General features: G+C 35.8%; 1 protein-coding gene across 1 annotated transcript in view; it reads left to right on the plus strand.

Moving 5' to 3' along the window:
• The first annotated feature begins 2,188 nt into the window (after positions 1-2,188).
• The window catches only part of TMEM255B (transmembrane protein 255B), a 118,373-nt gene continuing 96,426 nt past the window's right edge, over positions 2,189-24,135 (plus strand). The window contains exons 1-2 of the mRNA XM_031958756.1: positions 2,189-2,620; positions 16,556-16,698. Coding sequence (XP_031814616.1) covers positions 2,566-2,620; positions 16,556-16,698 — 198 coding nt within the window. The 5' untranslated portion in view covers positions 2,189-2,565. The remainder of the gene's footprint in view (positions 2,621-16,555; positions 16,699-24,135) is intronic.

Genomic DNA, 24,135 nt, shown 5'->3' on the forward strand with positions numbered 1-24,135 from the left:
TGAAATCGGGGTTTAATTGAGGTTTAGTGGCAGGTTTGGGGTACAGGGAATCAAATAGAGCTCCCCTGCAACTTCACTGGATTCAGCACAGGGATACTGAACTAAATAAGGTCTAGAAGTGTGAAGTGAAGTGAAGAAGTCCCCAATAAAAGCATTTATAGGCCCAAAAAGCTAGAGTGATAAAGGTTTATTATGGGGTTTGGAAGTAAGGTTGAAGTATAATTAAGGAAATAGGTGAAGGTAGAGATAAGAAGGGCACCGGACAGAGGCATAAGGCTGGTATGTTTGTGACTTTTGCAAAGAGGGGGTCCCAGCTTGGCCCTTTTATAATGAGAGATTTATTTAGCTAGAGGGGTCTGTGGATATAGTCCCAAACTGGCTCAGTTCTGGTGGGACGGGCAGGTCCAGATCTTCTATTGGAATTCAAAGGGACAGGATTTGTGAATGAAAAGGTCCTTGATCACATCAACTAGGAGGGGTTGGGAATCAGAAAGAAAGGAATAAGTCAATTCTTAAAGGAACCACACCCGCATCAGAAGGACTTAAGTTAGTTTAAATCAAGGGTTCTTAACTTTTTTGTGCATCACAAATCTCCTCAGAATGATATTTTTAAATCCATAAATTAAATTACAAGGATTATCAAGGAAACTAATTATATTGAAAAGCAGTTATCAAAATATTATTTTGAAAAAGTTTACAGTCTTTAAGAATTCTTAGTGTAGAATCTAAATAGGGAAGGAAGGATTCCTGATGCCTTGGTATCATGGAGAATGAAAAAGTTAAAAGAATCGCTTGAATTCTTGATCAATTTCCTTTTACCATTAACTAAATGTATTTTTTCCTTATTCAAAGAATGGTCTGCTTTCTAAGAAGAAATGTTTTCTCCCAACAATTAGGGAGAATTCCCCTTAATAGACTTGATGAAAATTCAATTTTTTAATGGACATTTCAACTACCTGGTTGTAGTTTTGCTGGAGGGAAACAAAATTCCAAGAATATTGTTTAAGATATTATTCTAAATTAACATTTTTATTAATAATTTATATTTCTGGCACTTTATTTACAAATTTTTTTTCCTTTAAACTTTCCTGGAAGCCAAGTATTCAATCAGAAAACATTTAAGCACCTACTTTGTGCCAGGCACTGTGCAAATACAAAAGCCAGATGGTTCGTGATCTCAAAGATTTTGCATGCTATTCTCATTTTTTTAAAGGAGGATATTGAAACATTGAGAATAAGTGAGTTCACACCTAAGTTAGTATGCTAATTGGAATTAAAATTCAAGGTTTCTGACTCCAAGAGGAGTCTCTAGACAAAACAGGACTCCTTATTTTTATCTATAATTTTAAAAAAGACTCATAAATTGCTTTTAAGTTTGCAATGTGCATTATTTCTTCAGAACCACCTTGTAAGATAGATATTGTAATGCTCAATTCTTCCTTACATTTTTTGAGGTTTGCCATTTCCTTTTCCAGCTCATTTTTACAGAGAGGGAAACTGAGGCAAACGCAAGGGGCTGAGGCCAAATTTGAACTCACGAAAATGGTTCTTCCTGACTCCAGGTCCAGCACTCACTGCGCCACCTGAGCTGCCTTATGATAGATACTAAGGGCATTATTATCCCTTTTTTATAGCTGAAGATGCTGAGGCTGTGGGAGAATAAATTATTTGCCCACAGGTGACAGAGCTGGTGTATGTCACAGGCAAGATTTCTATCTAGTAGAACATGGCACTTTCAAAAACTTTTACTGTGGCTGCCATACTTGTCTCATTTCCTTCTTTCTTTCCCCATCTCCCTATTTTTTTCTTCCTTCATCAAATCACCCAGTAATTTTACTCTGGGAGATAATGTCGTTTACACGATCCTGCATAAACGATCATTACTTGGCTCTCCTGAAGGGCTAGAAGGTCTCAAAATAGGTGGCACTGAGTGCTTGACATACGGTAGCGAGCAATATGAGTGCTGGTCTGGCTCACTCAACTGGTCTGCGTAACCCCGGTAATTAAGTTCTATCCTCACAGCTATCAGAGAAGACTTACTCCACTCTTTCCTTAGGTTATTCCAGGATCCCAAACCGACTTGATGAGCAGAACAGGGCTCCCTTTCAGGGGTGGAGTTGAATGAATGAGAAGGGAAGTGGATTTGAAGTAAAGAATGGTTAGGAAGTAGTAAAATCCCCGCGCTGGGACCAACATCATAGACTCGCGTTTCCTTCCTTCCATTGCCTGCTCTCCTCCCTAAGGTTTTCTGCAGCAACAGCATAAGCGAGAAGTGGAGAGGGGAGAAAAAGGGAGGGGAAGAGAAAGGAGGAGTGCCCCGGGACTAAACAGAGGATAAATGCAGCCGCTGAAGCCGCGAAGACTAAGCGTATCCTCCCTTAGGGCAAGCAGTGAGAGCCCTCCTCCCAACCTTGGAGGGAATTAGTCCGGAACTGGCTGGGTCCCAGCAGCCCAGTTGTGGAGAGCCGCTCCAGAGGGCGCTGACCTCTCGGCCGCGGAGCCAGTGCACCCCGTGCCACAGGCTGGGGCTCGGACCGCCCCTGAAGCCCAGGAGGGCGGTGGAGGATGCAGCCTCCTCCTCCTCCGGTGCCTGGTCCTTTGGCTCTGCTGGATGCTGCAGGTAAACTAAGCGTCTGTGTTCATCTCTTTCCCCAGCTCGCCCGCAGGATGTCCAGCGGCCACCGCTCCTAAGAGCATCTTTTGATTCTTCATCTTCAACTGGGAATTAGGGGCATTTTGGGCTCCTACAGTAAGGGATGAAGGTACCGAGATTGGGGGTAGGCGCAGGGGTAATACTTTAATAATCAAAATAATTTGGCTTTAAGAACCAAATCCGCTAACTGTTTCGAAGAATACGTAAACTTTGAGAAGCCCTTTTGAGAAATGAGGAACTTGTGAAAAATGTTCGCTGTTAACTCTTGGATTATATTTCTTGGAGATTTATAGGTTCCTGCCAGTCTTTCCAATCTCCTTTTCTGGTTTTATGACTGAAACTTCATAAGAATACGTAAACTTTGAGAAGCCCTTTTGAGAAATGAGGAACTTGTGAAAAATGTTCGCTGTTAACTCTTGGATTATATTTCTTGGAGGTTTATAGGTTCCTGCCAGTCTTTCCAATCTCCTTTTCTGGTTTTATGACTGAAACTTCATTTTTTTTTTTAATAGCCTTTTATTTACAGGATATATGCATGGGTAACTTTACAGCATTAATAATTGCCAAACCTCTTGTTCCAATTTTTCACCTCTTACCCCCCCACCCCCTCCCCTAGATGGCAGGATGACCAGTAGATGTTAAATATATTAAAATATAAATTAGATACACAATAAGTATACATGACCAAAACGTTATTTTGCTGTACAAAAAGAATCAGACTCTGAAATATTGTACAATTAGCTTGTGAAGGAAATCAAAAATGCAGGTGTGCATAAATATAGGGATTGGGAATTCAATGTAATGGTTTTTAGTCATCTCCCAGAGTTCTTTTTCTGGGCATAGCTGGTTCAGTTCATTACTGCTCCTTTGGAAATGATTTGGTTGATTTCGTTGCTGAGGATGGCCTGGTCCATCAGAACTGGTCATCATATAGTATTGTTGTTGAAGTATATAATGATCTCCTGGTCCTGCTCATTTCACTCAGCATCAGTTCGTGTAATGACTGAAACTTCAAAAAGAAGATTCTTCTGTTCCTGTTCTCAGAGGCTCCTTCTGCGTTTAAACTCTTTTGAGGACTTTTTTATTCTCTTAAAAATTACTGAGGACTTCCCCTCCCCTGCTTTTGCTTATCTGAGTTATAATCTATTGATAGTTGTTTGGAAATTTAAACTCAAGTATTTTTTATTTTGAACATCTCCTGAAATAATTTCGGAGGTCCTTCCGGTTCCTTGAAGAACACTTTGAGAATCACTGGCCTAATTTATATTTTCCCACAGTGGAAACTCTTCATGGAAAGGGAGGAGTGGTGGAGTATTTTTTTCAATATCTCAAAACTCTCTAGTCCTGTTAGTTCCAGAGACTAGAGAGCTTCATTTTTCGTTTGCAAATTAATTCTAGAAAATATCACCTTCTCTCCTAACCACATAATCTAGATTGTACACTTTCCCATTATCGGTTGTATTTTTTTTTTCATTTGTGTAAATGATCATCAGATATGTTGGGACCTAGGGCATAACCTAAAACCAGGAAGCTTTTTGTGTTTTAAGATGTTGGTGGGGGGGGAGAGGAGGGCGGTGTTTAAACCTATCTGGGATGTTTGGGAAATGCCGAAATAATACTTGGGTGTGCTTTCCTCGAAGCAATAGAGAATGAAACAGCACTTTAGGCAGCAAAAAATAATTGCTTGGTAAATGCTGAAACAGATGAAATTATTTCTTGCCCAGCCCTGTTAAAATTTGTCATTTTAAACAGCACATTTATGTGTTTAATTTCAGGAGAACCAGGTGGGAAAATACTTTGCAAATACACTTAGTCTGGTTTAGACGGTTTGAATCTCCCTCCATCCCCCAATTAAGGTTTAGAATTTAAAAAAAAATCAAGGAAGCTAATTTTTTTAAAAAACATCAATCTTTTATCTTATCTTTTAAAGCAAAATATTAAAATGTTAAAGGTTTGCATATATGGCCATCATATCTTTATTGTACATTATGACATATTATTGTTTCAGTAGCAGTAGCACATTGGGATAAAATGATTGTCATTGGTTAACAAGGGAAAACAATTTTTAATATAGTTTTTTTCTAAAATGAAACCGTTTAGTAGCCCACATTTAACTTTAAACATCAGTATTCTTGGTTTTAAAAATGGGAATAGCTATCTGACAGGCCTGTGTGAGGACAAAAGGAGATTCTAGGGCTTTGTAAGGTGTAAAGTGCCTTGCAGTAATTATCTACTATTCTTAATCAGGATATCAAGATTTTTAAAACTGTGCTATCAGCTTAGTTTTTTAAATGTAAAAATTCATATGAGGAAAAAAAAAAGATACAGAGCATATTTTACCAGCCACAAACTGCCATTTTGCCTGGGTAAGACCATGGTTATCAGGAAATAACTAAATTAACTTTCTTTTTATTCCTGGAGAAGCTTAGACTCTGATAGTTTTGAAACTTTTAGCCCATGACAATTCTGAATGCCATCTTAAATCCCCTTCCCATGCTCCAGATCATTAAGTTAAGAAGGTGAATCTGAAAGAAAAAAAGAGAATGAGAAGAACACCCTGTTTCTTAGTTAATTTTAGAAATGAATTATGACCTGTTCAAGGTTGGTACTATGTAGGAGAGAAAGTTCATGGCCAGAATAGAAAGGAGCAAAGTAAGCAAAGGTAAGCAAGGTGGGGCACATTGAAGTGCCCAGAAGTTGGAAGAGAGGTGACGATCTTGTATTAATGACCAATATCAGAACAACCTCCCCTCTTCCCCTGTATTCACTTTGAAAAAAACATTGAATAGAATGAATCCTGCTTTTGTTTTATGGTAGTTCAGTTTAAGCCTTTGATAACAAGCATGAAAGAGTGGGACTATTCATATTGAATAGAATTTTAATTTTATTCCATTGGTGGTATTATCTTAAAAAGATACTCAAGAATATAATAATATATATTATACAAAATATAATCATATGTCCAAGAATATAATAATATGCCAGTGATACAGGTCTTCAAAGTTGACTTAATTTTATTCCATTGGTGGTATTATCTTAAAAAGATACTCAAGAATATAATAATATATATAATATATATTATACAAAATATAATCATATGTCCAAGAATATAATAATATGCCAGTGATACAGGTCTTCAAAGTTGACAAGTATCAGACTTTAAGTAATTATTTAATTCTACAATGTTTTCCATAATTCTCAACCACTTTCTTATCACCAAATAAAATTTCATATCATAATTATTGAGCTTTCCTGCTTTCTATTCCTGGATTGATAAAAGATTCTAGATTTCAAATTGAAAGAAACCTAAATATTAACTGGTCTAATTCTTATATTTGACAGAAGAGGAAACTAAAGTCCATCCAGAGAAATGATTCAAGGTCACATAGATTACTTTAGCAGAACCAGAATGTCCAAATTAATCATGTTGCAAAAGAAAAACAGAATAAACAGAAGTAGAAAGACATAAGCACTGACAAGTAGGAAAGTACTCTTGCAGAAGGTGGAACTTAAGAAGAATCTTAAAGGAAACCAGGAAGCAAAAGTGAGAAAGGGGATCATTCCAGGCAGGGATGGAAGTTATCTCTAAAAAGAGAGGGTACAAGTAAGTCTAGTATCCCTGGATCATATAGTGAAGGGAAATAAAGTGTAAGAAGACTGGAAAGGAAGAAGTGGCTGGATTATGAAGGGGTTGTTTTTAGAGGGTAGAGTAGAAGGTCCATTTCATTTTTATAGAAATTTATTTCTTCCTTTTAAAAAATGAAGGTGTGTGTGTGTGTGTGTGTGTGTGTGTGTGTGTGTTCATCTCTGTTGTTCCTGGAGTCAGATTACTGCAATTTGTGTCATTTAAGAACAGATTCTTATAACCATTCTCTCTTCTCCTGTTCTCTATGAATTTATACAACCCATGCATTAACCTTAGAATCTTTATCAGAGCAGCTGGCAAAAATGGTATATTATACTTCCTGGTTTGCATAGGCTAAAGAAGAAATGGCATTGGCAAAACAATATTGGGAATAATATATAAGAACTGATGGGTATTCTGGATCAGCTTGTGGGCTAGACCAGTTATTTCTCAGGAACTGCTAAAACAGTCTATCCTTTTCCTATTGTCAACCATAACAGGGGAACTCGATTTTCCTAGAATGTCTTTTAAGACAACCTCAGCATCTCAATACACATCCTTGATACTCCTTAGATCCCACCTTTATTTTCCCCTTTTCCTCTGAGAAAAAAATTATGTTTCCTCCCAAAAGCAAATTACTCAATGGACTATTACTCTGTCTTATTTAGTTGTGATTGGATTGAGCCTGTGTGCTGTTTATTTAATAAAATAACATTTTCATTCTGATGAGATGCATGATATAGCCAGGGTGCAGTGTGCTAGTCAAAAATGCCTTATTTCAAACCACAAGAAAAAAAAAATGGAAAGAAATCACCAAAATAATATCTGATAAGTTTTCAAACATTTAATTAAATTAAAGTTGGTAGCCTATTTTAATTTTAAATTTTGTCAACCTAATAATTTTGTAATCAAAAGACTGGAAAGGGAACTGATGAAAAAATATGCAAGAAAGAACAATAAAAAAGGAAAGGAATAAAGAGTCTGATTGGCATTGATATGATATCCTTAAAAGGGGGAAAGAACAAAGTTTATGAGGAAGACTGTTCTATGTGTCATATCAAGGACTACTTAGCTGTTGGGAAGTAGTAACAGCCTGATTTTAAAGTGTTATTGGATGGGAGAATATAAGCTCATTAAGCTTTGCAAATCTTAAATTGTTAGATAAATGCTGACCATTATTATTAGTAATGATAATAATGAATAATTATAACAAGAGGAGAGGAAGTGTATTCCAGGCATGACATACCTTGTTCACAGAAAAAGGGATAGAGGAGATGATATGTTCTGCATCAGGAAAAGCAAAAAAGTCAGTTTGAGTGGGACCAGAAAGTGCAGGAAGGGAGTAAAGGCTGAAGCCAACTTGTGAAGGACCTTAGAGACTAAATAGAAGAATCTGAATTTAATTCTAGTGGTAATAGGAAGCCACCTGAATTTATTAAGGAGAAGACTGACATTGTTGGAGCTGTGCTTTAGGAATAACATTATGGCAGCTGTGTGGAGGATGGAATGGAAAGAGAAGAGATTTGAGGCTGTGAGACCAATTTTTTGGAGGCTATTGAAGTTGGTTATGGGACTGAACTAGGATGATAGCCATATAAATGTAGAGAAGGGAATGGAGAGGAAACATATTGTGGAGATAGTGCTTATAAGACTTGTTATGGAAGAAGGGAGAAAGAATTTGTGAATGGTGGGACTAGAAAGAAGGTGACAAGAGAAATAGGCAAATTAGAAAGTTAGGTTTAGGAGTTAACAGGTAACATTCTAATCATTAAGTTAGAAAGTAGCAAAAGGAAGGAAATGGTCTTTAAGTTGCATCAGAAAAAAGTACTAGGTTTGCAATAAGACAAGACAAATGAATAATTTTCATCCCAAGTCCAAGCACTAATAATTCTATACATATAAATAATGTTTTCCATCCACACATTTGTTTTTACCATTAGTGTAGTGCAGACTCAAGCTGAGATTTGAAATATAATGTCTTTTTAGCTATCTTCTGAAAAAGAAGGAAGGACCGAAACAAACTTTTATTAAAGACCTACCACTACAGTGTTAAGCTCTTTACAAATATCTCATTTGATCCTCAAAACAATTTTGGAAAGTAGGTGCTATTATTATCCCTATTTTACAGGTGAGGAGAACAAGGCAGAAAGAGGTTAAGTGAGTAACCCGGAACAGATAACTAGAATGTATGACCCCAAGCAAGGGGTCATACATTCTAGTTATCTGACCCTGGTACAGTAGACTGGTACTCAGTCTACTACATTACTTAGATAACTTGGGTTTTCTTTGAGCAGACAAACTTAAACATCCATAAGAATGTTTTGCATACAATAGGTATACATTGAAATGAAATAGGATTTGATGCTGATGATTTAGTAGTTTCTAGATTATCAGCCATTAACTATGGTTTCCATAGATTTGGTTTTCCTTTACTACATATTTAAGATTGGACAGGAAAGTCACATGACTTCAAGTTCTCAGATTCCTTATTTTGTATAAAAGGAGGGATTTAGGCATTATGGGTTCTAAGGAGTCTTCCAGCTTTAAATTTCTTTTCCTATGATCCTAAAATCCTTAAAATTCCATTTCTACCATTATTTTTACTGTTTATTTCTACTATTTCTAACATTATTTTTCACAAAAAATCAAGTTTGTATTTTTCCTTGAAACATTTTTGGAAATATATGCTTTTCTGAATTATTCATATTCATAATTTCTTAACATATAGTAATTTGAAGTTTGAAAATTGAAGTTTGAAAAAGTTTTATATATATTAACTCATTTATTATCTTTATTTTATAGTAAGACAAGTAAGGCCCACTTTTGTTAAGGTTCTGTTAACCTCTGTTAGGTAGCTTGATCAGGGTCACATAACTAGATAAGTGATGAAGGATCCAAAGGCAGGTCTTCCTGATTCTAAGAATAGTAGTCTATCCCCTATACCAGCTGCTTCAATCTTAAAGCCAACAGATTACTTTAAAATCTGTCTTTAATACACCCTATCTTGCCCAATATTATCTCCAGTGGCTTTATGAGCTACCCTAATGTCAAGGTATGGTCATTTTTATAGGCTAGTCCAAGACCAAGTCATGCAATTCGGCTCAGTCCAAGTCTTTTATCCATGTGCACAATATTCACATGTTAAGTCTGGCCCTGACTTGGGTGGGGTTTTCTTAGCAAAGATACTGAAGTGGTTTGTCATTTCCTTCTCCAGATCATTTTACAGATGAGGAACTGAGGTAAACAGGGTAAAGTGATTTGTCTAGGATCACATAGCTAGTAAATGTCTAAGAGCAGATTTGAACTCGGGAAGATACGTCTTCTTGACTCCAGGTCCAGTACTCTATCCATTACCTAGCAGCCTTGTTTGGAACCATGGACCAAATTCCATTATGACAATCACTCTTTCATTGTTCAGGAATTTTGTGGTTTTGAGTATAGCTTGAAGGAAGTTTGGCCTATTATCTGGGATTTTGACATATTTTTGTTATGAAACTTTCATTGTTGGTTTGAAGTAAAATTTAACCTGGAAAATGACTTATGAGAATTTGATCTGTAGGGATGAGCTCTTCTATAATTCTTAGAGTGTAGTCCTATAGGAAGTCTATGCCCTTTCCCAGTCATATGTGATATTGCTTGAATTTGAACTAATGAGTCTGCAAGGCTCATTTGCTGTAATCCAGGTATAAGGCTTGTAGTAAAAAAAAAAAAAACCCATGATGAAAGCACTTCTATTTTGACATTTATGAAGAGGAGTGAATTGAAAGTGTTTCAAGCACCACAAATGTCTTCTTAGATTCTATAGTGATCAAAATTAGTGCTAGCTATTTTTCCATCTGGTAAATTTATACCTGTAGCAGTTCTTTTATTAGACTTTAAGCATCTTCCGTACAGGATCTGATATAGATCTTTGGATCCCCAATCAATCAAAAGACATTTATTAATCATCTACTATATGCTAGACACTTGCTAGCCAGTTAAGGGATACAGAGTTGCCTAATATCTTGCATGTGGTTGAAACTTAATAAATGTTGTTGAATAGTAGAATAAAATTCTGGCAGGTCCTGAATCCTGGGGATTACATGAATAAATTTCCTCCAACATATTTAATGAAAGGAAAAGACTATTGATTCATAGATATATTTACCTTAAGAGCCTAGAATTAAACTACTTGTTCATATCTTAGATTCAACATGGACAATAGAATCCAGAATCTGTAGAAGAAGGATTATTGATTATCACAAAGGGAAAAGTTGACAGGAATGTTTGTATCCAATTCCTGTGCTAATGACTAGAATAATTAATGTCCATCAGCCAGTCTATCAATAAATATTTGTTGGAACTCTTACCCTTGCCCATTACTGTCATGTTCTAGGTCTGGAGAACATTGAACAACAAATAGCTCCTTTTGGAAGGCTTGAGAAGAAAGTTCAAAGGAATATGGGGGCCAAAGGAAAGTTCTGGCTTCCATGATTTATCTAACATCTGTTTAATTTACATCTGGCTAGATTCATAGAATAGTAGAAAAAAACTCCTTCATTTTTCATATTATATTTTCAATTTTCATGCATATCTTTCATTCTTACATCTTTTTTCTCATGTATGTCAACCCCTTTCTTATCCATAGAATTAGCCTTTGTAACAAAGAAAAATAAAGAAAAAGAGCAGTTTAGCAAAACTAGCCAATAAATTAACTGAATGTGATATTATATCAAGTTATATATGGAACATGAGTATTCCATACTCATAGTAGCCCACCACTGCAAAGAAATGAAATAGATACATTCTTTCATCTCTTCTCCAGACCATTATGCATTCAATTTTAGCTTTTTGTTCTTTCCATTTACATTTTTGGAATCAGCTGGTTCTGTTTACTCTTTTTAAGTCATCCCATGATTCTTTGTGTCTATCACATTCTTAATTTCTTTTTAACACATTTTATCTTACCATAACTTGTTTATCCATTCTATTTTATGTCCAGTTCTTTACCATTGCAAGAAGTCCTGCTGTAAATATTTTGTATATTTAAGTTATTTTTTCTCCCTTGTCTTTGACGTTCTTCTGACTTGTGAGGAAAAATGAGAGACCTGAAGAGTAAAAGTGACTTGCCAATATAACATGAGTAATAACTTTCTAGAGCTAGGATTGGAACTAAGGTCCTTCTGTTCCCAATCCAGTGCCCTTTTAATTAAGTCACCTTGGCTAATCAGGCATTAATGGCACATTGAGTTCTTGAGCTCATTCTTAGGGCTTTTATCTATGGAAAGTGCTTCATGATGATGTTCAAAAGAAGCTGTGATGTTCTTTTGGTTTGGTTTCCTGGAGTCTCTGGGGGCAGCCTTCCTTTCAGTTCAGTAATCACCACACGAGTAGCCAGGGGTTAAAGTCCAAATCCTTTATTATCTCTTTGCCTGGGGCCCGGGCCAGCTTTCTTGAGGTCCTCCTGAATGTATCATGATTTCTGTGGGGGAGGCAGGAGGACCACCACCATGGTCTCTTCCAGTTCTGATTCTGGCTGAGTTTGTCCGAGCTTATATGATCTCTTATCATAGGTATGAATCTTGTAGAACTATATTAAGTACTAAGTACATGTACTGAACTACCATTGTCTTTATCAATTCAACTGATTTAACATCTTGTTTCAAGTTCAGAATTCTGGCCCATAACAATAAGCATATATTGAAGAGGGATTTGACAGAGGGAACAGAGGTGGCTTCACAGTGGCTGAGTAGAGGGAAATTGATCCAAGACTAAAGGTCTCTATGGAATATTGTTCAATACTGCAAAGGGCAAGAAAAATGGGGTGACTGCCTGAGGCTTGGGGTAGATGACCAGCTTTTTGTTTTGTCTTTGAAATAAATTGTCATTGTTGAAGAACCTTTGTGTAGGTTAGGTTATTTAGGTGAAAAATAATTTTCTCCTTACATTAGAAAAGTTATTTTGATATTGCCAATAATTTATGTTTTAATTTATTTCTGAATATTTGGCAATTAAACTTCTTCACTCTTTGCTTTTAAACCCTCTATGAGGAACTTTAGATGTGTAAATGTCTATATTTTTGGTAGACAGAAATAGTTATAACTCAAATGAAAGACATTTTTCTCAAATTAAAAAGGAAAATAAGTTACAATTCCAAAATTAAAAACCCTATAATAGGAAGGAGAAAGCATAGTGTTTTGCATACTTCTATAACTTGCTTTGAAATAAAACTGAAATAAATTAGAAGTAGCTGATGGGGGAAATTTTTTTGTCTTAGATTATGTATGATACATTACTTATTTATCCTCTGATCAACAATAGCTTCTGTCTGAATATGTGGTGTTTTTGATGTAACTGTACTGGTGTTGATGATTTTTAAATACAGTGAAAACAATAATGTATTTGAAATCAGAAGACCAAGGTTCTCAAACTAATTCTGTCATTTAATATTTGTATATCTTAAGCAAATCACTTAATATCTCCAGGCTTGAGTTTTCCCATCTATAAAATTAAGAGATTGAGACTAGATGATTTCAAAAGTTCTAAATCTACAATCCTCTGATTTTTATAAAATCTTAGTTTATCCAATACAAAGCACTGTGATAATACATAAAGATACAGAGACAAAATGAAAATAGTTCCTGCCCATAATAATCTACTGAGTATTATATTATAGTCACGTATTAGAAGTAACCTTCCATTCTTGAAGACTGTAGCAATGCAGTCCAAATTCTCGTGATACCTACTAAACTGGAAAGTCTTCTATTATAATTGGCTATCTATAGTATGATGTAAGGAGATCCAACCTCGCTAAACCTGGAAAGACTCTTTATTGGAAGGTTAGCCACTAAATGATGGGAGTTTCAGTGAATTGAGCTTATGAAAAATGAGGACAGAGTACTATAGTTGTAAGAGAGGAGGAAGAGCGTCAACTAGATTGAATTTGAGTAGAATGTAAGCTCCTTGAGGGCAGAGATGATTTAGTTTTTGATTATTGTATCCTAAGGCATAGGGTTATAAGGCATTAAAATATGCTTGGTAAATGATTGATTATAACACAGTACTCAGTAAAAAGTAAGCTTCTTGAGGACAAGAGCCACCTTAATTCTGTCTGTGAGTAGCAGTGTCTGCCATAAAGCAGGCAGTTAAGAAATGCTTGTTGAATTCAGTTTAGTTAAAAAGTATTTTGTGTATGTATGTTGTATGTGAGAGTATTTTATTATGTGTGATAAACAGCATGATTTAGTGGATAAAGAATCAAAATGAAGAAATTCCTGGTTCATATCCTTCCTGTGACCCATACTGAGAATATGGCCTCAGGCAAGTCACTTTCTCTTTTTCTGTTTCTATCTTTGTCTCAGTCTTTCTTTATCTCTCTCTATCTCTCTCTTCTCTCTGTCGTTCTGTCTCTGTTTTTATGGTGATATATGATTGAAATTCATATGGAAACAGAGAACCAAAATTTCACATGGTCCACAGGGCACTGGAGAAGTGCATGGAGAACATAAATGATTTGCAGTATCTTTCCAACAATAACTTGTATGTGAAGAGAGGTGTAAAAGTCATCACCCAGAAAATACATGAGTTGAAAAGTAGGTAGATCAGTCTTGAAACAAGGGCAAAGGATAACAATTTAACAATCTAAGTACTGTCCTAGTCCTCAAGAAATTGTTCAAACACTTAGAGAAGGGATTCTTAATCTGGGGTCCATGGATCTGTGGTTAGATTTCATGAACTTGCATGGAAAAAAATATCTTCCCCCCTCCCAATATAATTAGTTTCCTTTTTTAATCCTACATATTTTATTTTGTGCATTTAAAAATTTTATTACAAGATGGGGTCCATAAGCCTCATCAGACTGCCAAAAGGGTCTATGACCCCTCAAAAGATTAAAACTCTCTGATTTAGAGAAAGGGCTTCATTGTGTTGGGCAGATAACTTGTAGAGACTTTATGGAAAGACATGGACAAAAATCCTCTTAGATGAGAAAGAAGGGAGAGAGAACTAACATTCATGAAATCCTGAATCATGAAGGCTTCTTGGAAGGAGCACCCACATTGATGAAATTATCTATCTGTGGAAGATTTATAAGAGAGAGAGAGAGAGAGAGAGAGAGAAGGGAGAAGGAGGGAAGAACACAGAGAAAGAAAACACAAATGTGTAGACATCTAAAAAAATCATTGACCATAGAGGAACTTAGAATTCTCATTGGAGAGAGGGTCTTGGATAAAATTTTTGTAATTCAGTTGAAGCTAGATAATGGAAAGCACACATATTTTTTGGGGGTAAACAGCGAAATATAATTTAATCTAAAATGGAAAAAAAAAGACAATGACACAAAATGCATAGAAATATCTAGTGGGCAGGAAAAGTTGAATTGTGAATATTCCGAGATTAGAAATAGAAAAAAAAACCTTATTTTTAATAAGTTAACTTATTGGGGATCTGGGATAGTTCTAAAACTGGAAGGAACTTAAGAAGCTATTTAACTTTAGTTCATCATTTTATAGATGAGGAAACTGAAATGCAGAGATTGTGACTTGCACAGGTGATATAAATAAAGGATTCCTGAATTATCTCTTGCCACACAGTTAAAAAAAAATTAACAATTTGTTAGTTGTCTGCAAATAGACTGGATAGCTAGAAGTGTTTGGATCGAAAGACCCTAGTAAGAATGATTTCCCATGTTGGACATTATTGGATTCTGTTGACAATTGCTTACCTGCATAAAATAAGGCTTTCACCTTCAAGAAGGAATCTTGCATCTGTTGAAAAGCATTTTATCACACCCTAAAAAACTGACTTGAAAGTGTGCTATGAAACTAACTGTGAGGAGTAGTGTATATTCTAGATGATTTAGCCCAGAAGGTCAGTAAACTATGGTCCAAGGGTCAAATCAGACTACCTGTTTTTCTTTAAAAATCTTTTAAGGATAAAAATCATTCTTAGCTTGCCAGTCATACAAAAATACTCACTGTATTTGGCCAATGGACTGCAGGAAACCCTTAGCCCAAGACCTTAGGTTGGTAGCAGTAAATGATTCATGATTCTAAGTCAATGTTGGCATTTAGTCTTATCCAATTATTCGTGACCCCATTTGGGTTTTTCATTTAAGAACTAAGAACACAGCATTACATGACCATATTAAGTCAATATGATTGTCTGACCTCTTAAATAAGGGCTGTGTGTGTGGGGAACCTTTTTTTATGCCAAGGGCCATTTGAATTTTTATAACATCATTCAGTCCATACAAAATTATTAACTTCTGGAACTCAGGCAGTGTACCTCCCCTTCATCTCATTGTTGTCAGCAGTCTTGTTGAGGTTGGGAAGGGGCTATCCCAAAAGTTTGGGATCTCAGACCAGTGTCACAAGGTGTTTCAAAAGAATTTGCAGGTTTAAAATAACTGTATGGACATGTATACATATGTTGTGTTTAACATATACTTTAACATATTTAACATGTATTAGTCTACTTGCCATCTAGGGGAAGGGGTGGGGGGAAGGAGGAGAAAAGTTGGAACAGAAGGTTTGCAAGGGTCAGGTTTTGCACCTGAAAAATTACCCATATATGTTTTATAAATAAAAAGCTATAATAAAAAAAAGAATTTGCAGGCTTGAACCCATATTTTTAGCCAAGGGGCAAAGTTTTATTGCAATAGTAACGCCATTATGAAGCAGGCTGAATTGTAAGGGAATTCAGCAGAGAAACTGAAGCAAGGAGATGCAGTTATCCAGCTTCAATCATAGATATTCTAATTCTATGGCTCAAGGGTAGGGTTAGGGAGTAGTCCCAGGAATTTGGTTCTCACTGACAAGATTATTACTGACCAGATTATCAATCAGCAATTGATTGAGAAGTGGTATTATTCACAATTGTTTCAGGAGTTTGATCTGTGGGAGTTTCCTGAGGCCAGAAGCTGTCTGATTGAGGAGTGATCAGAATCAGACAGATTGGGTATGGGAGTTTACTGAGTCAGAAAATCTAGAATCACTGACTTATTGTCAGAACAGAAGCCTCCTTAAAATAAGGGGACCACAAAATCATATTACATCAGTATTGCCTTAGCAAATGATTTCCTGGGCCTTATATGGTCCATGAAGTTCCCCATCTCTGTCTTAAATTAACCTAAAAGGTGACTGGTTTATCTTTGCTGGGATACTTTACCCCAAAATTGTTTATTTTGCATTAACAGATATATGAGAAACTGATCATTGCCTTGTACCATGTTTGCTAAAATACCTATCTTTGTATCCATGCATTTTAACAGATTTTTTCCTCTCTCACTTTCCCCACAGGGCAATTTGCAAAAAGAAAGCAGATTTCTCTTTGGTTTGCTGTCTCTCTCCTGGTGGCATCCATCTTCATACTAACCATTGGCCTTGCAGCAACAACCAGAACTGAGAATGTGACTGTGGGAGGCTACTATCCAGGAATTATTGTGAGTGAAGCACAGATGTGCCTGGGATGGTTGTGCCAGAAGTTGGATTCTGTGGTGTGGATAGGGAAATTTCACATTTCTTAGAGCCTTTTCCAATTGTTTTGTGCTATAAAATTGAAAGTTGAAATCAAAATAAGTTTACAATCCAATCCATGTGTCTGGATAATGTTTGTGTTTCAGATGTTGATAAAGAAACTCCTCTCTCCATTAAAATCAAAAAGTTTAAAAATTAGAGGCTTGAATGGACATATAGTCCAACATATAGTTGAACAGATACTCTCTCTTCAACATCTCCAATGAGAGTTATTTCATTTTAGTTTAAGCTAAAGTCTTTAAGGACTTTCAGTAAAGGTGAATCTACTACCTCGCAAAGCAGTTCATTTCACTTTTGGGTAGCTCTGTTCCTTATAAGAAACTTAAATTTCTCTCTCTCTCTCTCTCTCTGTGTGTGTGTGTGTGTGTGTGTGTCTCTCTCTCTCTGTCTCTGTCTCTGTCTATCTCTCTCTGTCTCTCTATTTCTCTTAGGTAACTTCCACTTTTTTCCTCATTTCTTCAAATCTAATAGAATTAGCATAATCCTTTTTCCATTAGAAGGCATTCCAGATACTTGAAGATAGATATCACATCTCCCTCCAGTACTCTACAAAAGTGGCAGCAACAACAACTAGTATTTACATAGTGCTTTGAGGTTTGTAAAGTATTTTAAAGGAATTTCTTTTATTTTTTATTTTTAGTTTATGGAATAAAACAAGAATTTCCATAACATAGTACAACAAAAAAAGATGATTGCATATGAAACTGTAAATCTACTACACACAACTTGTTATTCATTTCAAATATACAACAAAATTATCATGTAAACTTTTTTCCTTCCCTCCCAAATCCATCACCCTAGAGATGACTAACCATTAGAAACAAATAGGTATGCATATATGTAAAATTATACATACTTTCTATCAGTTTTACTCTGGAAGCACATAGTATTATTTCATATTTTCTTTATAGCTAATTTGGTTATTTATAATAGTCAAAATAAGTTTTTTATTCCAAGTCATCCTTAAAATAATATTGTTACTGTAAACAATGTTCTCTTGGTGCTAATTTCCTTATTCTTCATTATTTTATGCAAGTCTTTCTATATTTTTCTATGATCATTGAGCTCATCATTTCTTATAGCAAGTAATTAATATTCTATTATAGTCATATGCCATAACTTGTTCAATAATCATTCAAATGATGAGCATGAGCATACCTGCAGTTTCCAATTCACAAAGTACTTTAAAATATTATCTTATCCTCACAACAACTTGATGATTACCTTCATTTCATAGTTGTGGAAACTGAGGCAAGTGGAGTTTAAGTGAGTGTCTGAGACTGGATTTGTATTTAGATCTTCCTAACTCTACTTTTGGTGTTCTGTTCACTACACCATCTAGCTGCTTCTAGTCTAGCCATCTCCATCCTGTCTTCATATTGATGGGGTTCATGGTGGCAACCCAAAATAATTGGGTTTATGAGCTGGTGTCTCAGATTGATGTGGGTTGTGGTCCCTTTAAGAATTGATTTATTCCTTCCTTTCTGATGTCCAACTTCTCCCAACTGATGAATTATCAATTCAGGAAGCTAGGACCTTTGATTCACAAATCCTGGTCAAAAGCACCCCTTTGAATTCCAATAGAAGATCCGGGTCTATCCCAGCCCCCACCCAGATCTGAGCCAACTTGGCTCTCCCAGTCCTCATTCTAATGATCTGCTCAGGTTTCCCAACCCCCACCAAGCAGACTCAAGCCCCCACTGAAATCTAGCAAGGAGCCAACTTGGGACACCACCCTCAAGCCCCTTTAGCTAAATTTCTCTTTATAAAAGAATCAAACTGGAGCCCTCTCTTTGCAGAGGGTCAAAACATGCTGGCACCCCAAGGACCTTCTGTCTGCTGCCACCCTGTTTCCGATGCCATCTTATCTCTACCTTCATCTATTTCCTTAACTATATTTTAACCTTACTTCCAAACCCCATAATAAACCTCTTTTATCAATCTAGCTTTTCAGGCTTGTAAATTCCTTTACAGGGGACTCATGCTGCTACTAGACCTCATTTAACTCCATATCCTTTCGCTAAATCCAAGGGGGTTGCAGGGAAGCTCTATTTGACTCCCTGTACCCCGAACCTGTCAGTAGACCTCAATTAAACCCTAATTTCATTTAGATACCCTATATCTAGACCTCATCAAGTTTGTATCAAAATACATTTTCCAAATCAAGAAGCAAAGATTTTTTTATGCTACCTAAATGCAGCCTAAATCTATCATGGTTTTTAAAGAGGTTTCAGCAATTAATACTGGCAAAGACAAGTTTTCTAGGACAACTCACAATTAGCCACCAGGAACATGCTATTAAGGAGAAAGCTGCTTGGCAAGTGGGAAATTATATCATTGACCAGTGAGGCAAATTCCTAAAGAAGTTTAGTGGGGGAGAGGAGGTTTACAATAAGAGTACATTTTCTGTGGAACAGTAGTGACCACAAAAACAGAGACTCTCAGAGTAAGAAAAAGCAAAAAGGGATTTATTATGATCTCTCCAGAAAAGGTATCTCCCATCTAACAAGTGTTTGTCAATAAAAGGAGTGCAAAGTAAAAACTGTAAAACACAAAATTAAATAGCCTGAACCCAGAAGCCCCTCTTCTACCCCCCAGCTTGGCCTTTTCTCCCATTGTTTGGAAGAATTTGGGTTTATATTCTAATCCCAGAAATCTAACCTAGAAACAAAAGAATAAGTTGCCTTTAAAAGAGGTACTTAGATGCTAATTAAGAGGTGGTGGGAAACAAAAGGGGACAAACACCTGCAACTTTATTAGCTATAATTCTACTTCTTATTATAAAATCTCTTGTCACAATTAAAGTATAGTTTAAAGAGATATTCCCATGAGAATGTCTTCACTTAGTTAATTCCATGCAATTCTTTATAGGGAAAATATAACCATGGGATTGATATCATAACTTGGCTTTCTGATTAGATACAGTAACAGGGATTATGATAACTTTGTCAGTTCAAGATATTTCACAAGGAATCAAAGATCCCACTTAAGGTTTAGATGATTCCATCAATGTTCTTCCCTATTTACCTCAAGGAGTAACTAGGCTTCCAGACTGTAAACTATAATTCAGGTTCTCTCTGTCAATGCCCATCTAGTCACCCAGGACCTCATCAATATGATATGGACTTGAGTTTCTTCATCAGTCTGATTGCCCTTCTTTGAGCATTCTCTAATGTATTAATTTTTTCCCCAAAATATGGGGTCTAGAATTGAATCTAATACTACATATTAGTTCTGATTCAAAGCAGAATGAATGTTGTGTGATGATTTTTATTTTTGATAGCTTATTAATGCTCTCTTAATGCAAGCTAAGGTTCCATTAGATTCTTGGAGATATCATATCACACCATCATCTCATCTTAAACTTTTAGTACCACTAAAATGCTCAGAACATTTAAAGACAAACTGCCATCTAAGCATGCCTCCCCATCTTATAATTATGAAATTTTATTAAACTTAGCTAGAAGACTTTCACACTTCCCCATTAAATCGCCATCTAAATTTCATCAATCCAGTGTTCTAGTCTAAAGCTTCTTAAACTGTGGGTTATCCCTTCATGTGGAGTCATATAACTGAATACGGGGGTCAAAAAATTTTGATTGGATATCAGTAAATGATTTGTATACCTATTTTATAAACCTATATACCTGGAGTGTAAATTTCTCAAGTGAATGGGCTCAGGAGTGGAAAGAGTTTAAGAAATCCTGTTCTAGTCCAAGGTATAAAACTTGCCACTTGGATTCTCCCTTTTATAGAACCAGATTAAACATAATTGGAAGATGTTTGACAAAATAAATAAAGATACAATACCACACAGATAATTTTAATTTTTGGTTTCCTAAGTAATTTAGGAATTTGATACCACTATTCCAGTTGAAATGCTTTTGGGTTTCTAGATATTTCCTGGGGAATTCATTGTGATGGGGGTGAACCCTGAAACTATCCCCTTTGACTTTTGGGGGGAAGCAATGGGGGTGAATTCCCCTTTGATCTATGAAAGAAGGGAGATTTGGACTCTGAAAAGTCTGAGAAAGCATATCTTCCCAGAACAGTTAAGTGGCTTTATTCAATTGGAGATCTTGGTCAAGTCACTCTCCACTGATCTTTTGGGGGTAGCCCAATCCTCTTCAGGAAATTCCAGGCTCTGGGAAAAGCCTTCAAAATGATTTTATTCAGTTGAAGATCTGGGCCTGTTGAGTGGCTTGAAATTCCAAGATAAGTATCTAGGCTTGGGGGCATTGACTCTTTTCAACTAGAACCAAGCCTCAGACTGCCAATAAAAAGACAATTTTGAACCCCAAATCTTTGCAGAAGTCCGAAGTAGGATTATGCTTTGCCAAGGGACCTCTCTTCTTGACACAGCTGAGTGCCAGGACTCTTGCCTGCTGTGAAGATATTCTCTTCTCAATAACAAAGGTTATTTCTCTGACAGGACCTCTTGCTAGTGAGTTGTCTGTCTTCCTAGCAAAGCTGGCTTCTCAGTGCCAATAAAAATACCTTTTGCTATTGAGACTTTTTGGGTTCCTGAATTCTTTCACATTGAACCTGTGCCAACCAGAGGGGATTCTCAACCTCAATTCTCTACCACTAGAACTGCATCAATTGGAATCTTAATTTTGCTTTAGGGTAATTCACTTATCTCTGGACAATTTTGTGGAAGGCATTTCATGGAATTCCATCCAAGTCAGTGTTCAAGGAGATATTATCTAGATAGCATAGATTGGCCCCACAGGCCCTCCCCCATCCTCTGATTTCCTTTTAACTCTCCTGGTTTCTCATTAGATGAAAAAAAGTCAAGCCTTTATTTAAAATGATTATGATATGTACCAACATGTGTACCATTGATATGTACCAGGCATCAGGCTAATTGGCAGGGAAACAAATACAAGGAAAAAGAAAGACAGTCTTTGTCTTAGTGGAATTTATATTCTAACAGAGGAAGACCTTACATAAAACCAATCTGAAAAGGGAATGGGCAGGTACTTGTCCAGGGGAATGAGGATGTAGCCCAGAAAGTCAGTAGCAAAACAATGAGAATAATGAAAGATAATTGTTTTGGGCTCTTCTACAAAATAGTGGTTCAGTGAGGAAGTTTCCAATGGAAGTAGGAGGCTTCAGGGACAGAGGGAACTTCAAAAGTGAGGAGAGCCAGGAGAAGGGGAAGGGGGGAAACAACTCTAATGTAGTATATGGTACTAGGTGTGTAATAGGAGCAGGGCAATGTCTTAAGACAAGTAAGGCAATCTATGGATACAACCTCAGGAGAGCATTCAGCAACAGAAATAGGGAACTTGCAATAATTTTCACTTTAGCCTAAACTGAGTGATGAGAATTTCTTATTTTGCATACTTCTGCCTTTTAGAGTCCCTAATTCAAAGTTTACCCCAAATGCCATCTGATATGTGAGACCTTTTCCAATCCTTCCAACTGGTACACCCCTCCAGAAATTACCTTGTATTTATTTTGTGTAAATGTATACTTATTTTCTCTTTTCATATAATAATATTTTTCTAAGTGCATGTAAAGGTAGTTTTTTGTAAGATTTTGACTTCCAAGTGTTTCTGCCTCTCTGCCTTCCCTCCCCAAGATAGCAATCAAGCCACTGTAGATTATACATGCATAATCTATGTTAAACATATTTCCTCATTAGTCATGTTGTGAAAGAAGAATCTGAACAAAAGGGAAAAAGCATGAGAAAGAAAAACCAAACAATAGCAACAACAGGTGAAAGTAGTATGTTTCAATGTGCATTTAAACTCCATAGTTGTTATTCTAGATGTGGATAACATTTTTCACCATGAGTCTTTTGGAATAGTCTTGGATCATTGTTTTGCTGAGAAAAGCTAAGTCTATCATAGTTGATCATTTCACAATATTGTTTTTGTTGTGTACAATGTTCTCCTGGTTTTGTTTACTTCACTTAGCATCAGTTCGTGTTTCCAAGTTTTTCTAAAATTATCCTGCTCATCATTCTTTATAGAAAAATATTATCCCATCACAATCATATACTACAACTTGTTGAGCTATTCCTCAATTGATGGGTGTCCTTCAATTTCCAATTCTTTGCCACCACAAAAATGGTTGCTATAATTATTTTTGTATATGTGAGTCCTTTCCCCTTTTCTATGATTTCTTTGGGATATAGACTTAGTGGGATTGCTAGATCAAAAGGTATACACAATTTTATGTCCCTTTGGACATAGTTCCAAATTGATCTTCAGAATAGTTGCCTTATGTATAACTTCACTAACAATGCATGTGTTCCAATTTCTCCACATCTTTTCCAGCTTTTGTAATTTTCTTTTTCTCTCATATTAGCTAATCTGATAGGTGTGAGATGGTACCTCAGAATTGTTTTTAAGATGCATTTCTCTAATCTGACCATTTATCAGTTGGAGAATGACTTGAATTCTTATAAATTTGACTTAACTCTATGTTTTTGAAAAATGAAGCCTTTATCAGAAATACTAGCTAAAAAAACTTTCCCAACTTTTTGCTTTCTTCTAATCTTGGTTGCATTGATTGTGTTTTTACTTATTCAAGTAAATTTAGATAGAATTTTTTGTTAGCATGTCCTACACATGAGCTTTTGATAATTTTCCAGTTGCTTAAATTCAACATTATTTGTGTGAAAAATGTTTGTTTTATGATTGTTTCATATTCTCGGTTATGTCTTGACAGATAGACTTTCAAATATTTTAAATTGTCTACAGTTATTTTAAATGGGCTTTGTTGGCAAAATATAGAAATGCCCATGATTTATGTGGATTTATTTTCTGTCCTGTGACTTTGCCATAGTTGTTAATTGTTTCAAGTGGTTTTTTTTTTACTCGATTCTGTAGTATTCTCTAGGTATTCCAACATATCATCTATAATGATTGATAGTTTTGTTTTCTCATTGCCTATTGTAATTCCTTTAACATTTCTATGTTCATGTTGTTTTCTTTGATAGAATGTAAGCTTCTTGAGGGCAGGGACCATTTTATTTTTCTTGAAGTATTTTTAAGTGTCTCCTTATTCCAGACAATATATGAAACAGGGATACAAAGAAAATAACAACATACCTTGAATTGTTTATCTTTGTTGATTGATTTTGGTTTAAAAAATGCTGCATATGCTAAACCTAAAAATAAGAATGAAGTAGATCTAACTGTATGTGATTTTTATAGCTCCCATTCCTGCTTTCAGAATAGGATATTTTTTTTTCAGAAATATAAAGGGGACATGAAGTTGGTACTTCAGTAGACATATTTAAAATGAAAAACTAAGTCTGCATAATTTGTTCCATGTAGATAATCAATCTGGATAATTTGGGTCATAGAAAAGCATAGAATTTTAGAACT

This window comes from Sarcophilus harrisii, chromosome 3 (genome assembly GCF_902635505.1).
Source record: "Sarcophilus harrisii chromosome 3, mSarHar1.11, whole genome shotgun sequence".
Lineage (NCBI taxonomy): Eukaryota > Metazoa > Chordata > Mammalia > Dasyuromorphia > Dasyuridae > Sarcophilus > Sarcophilus harrisii.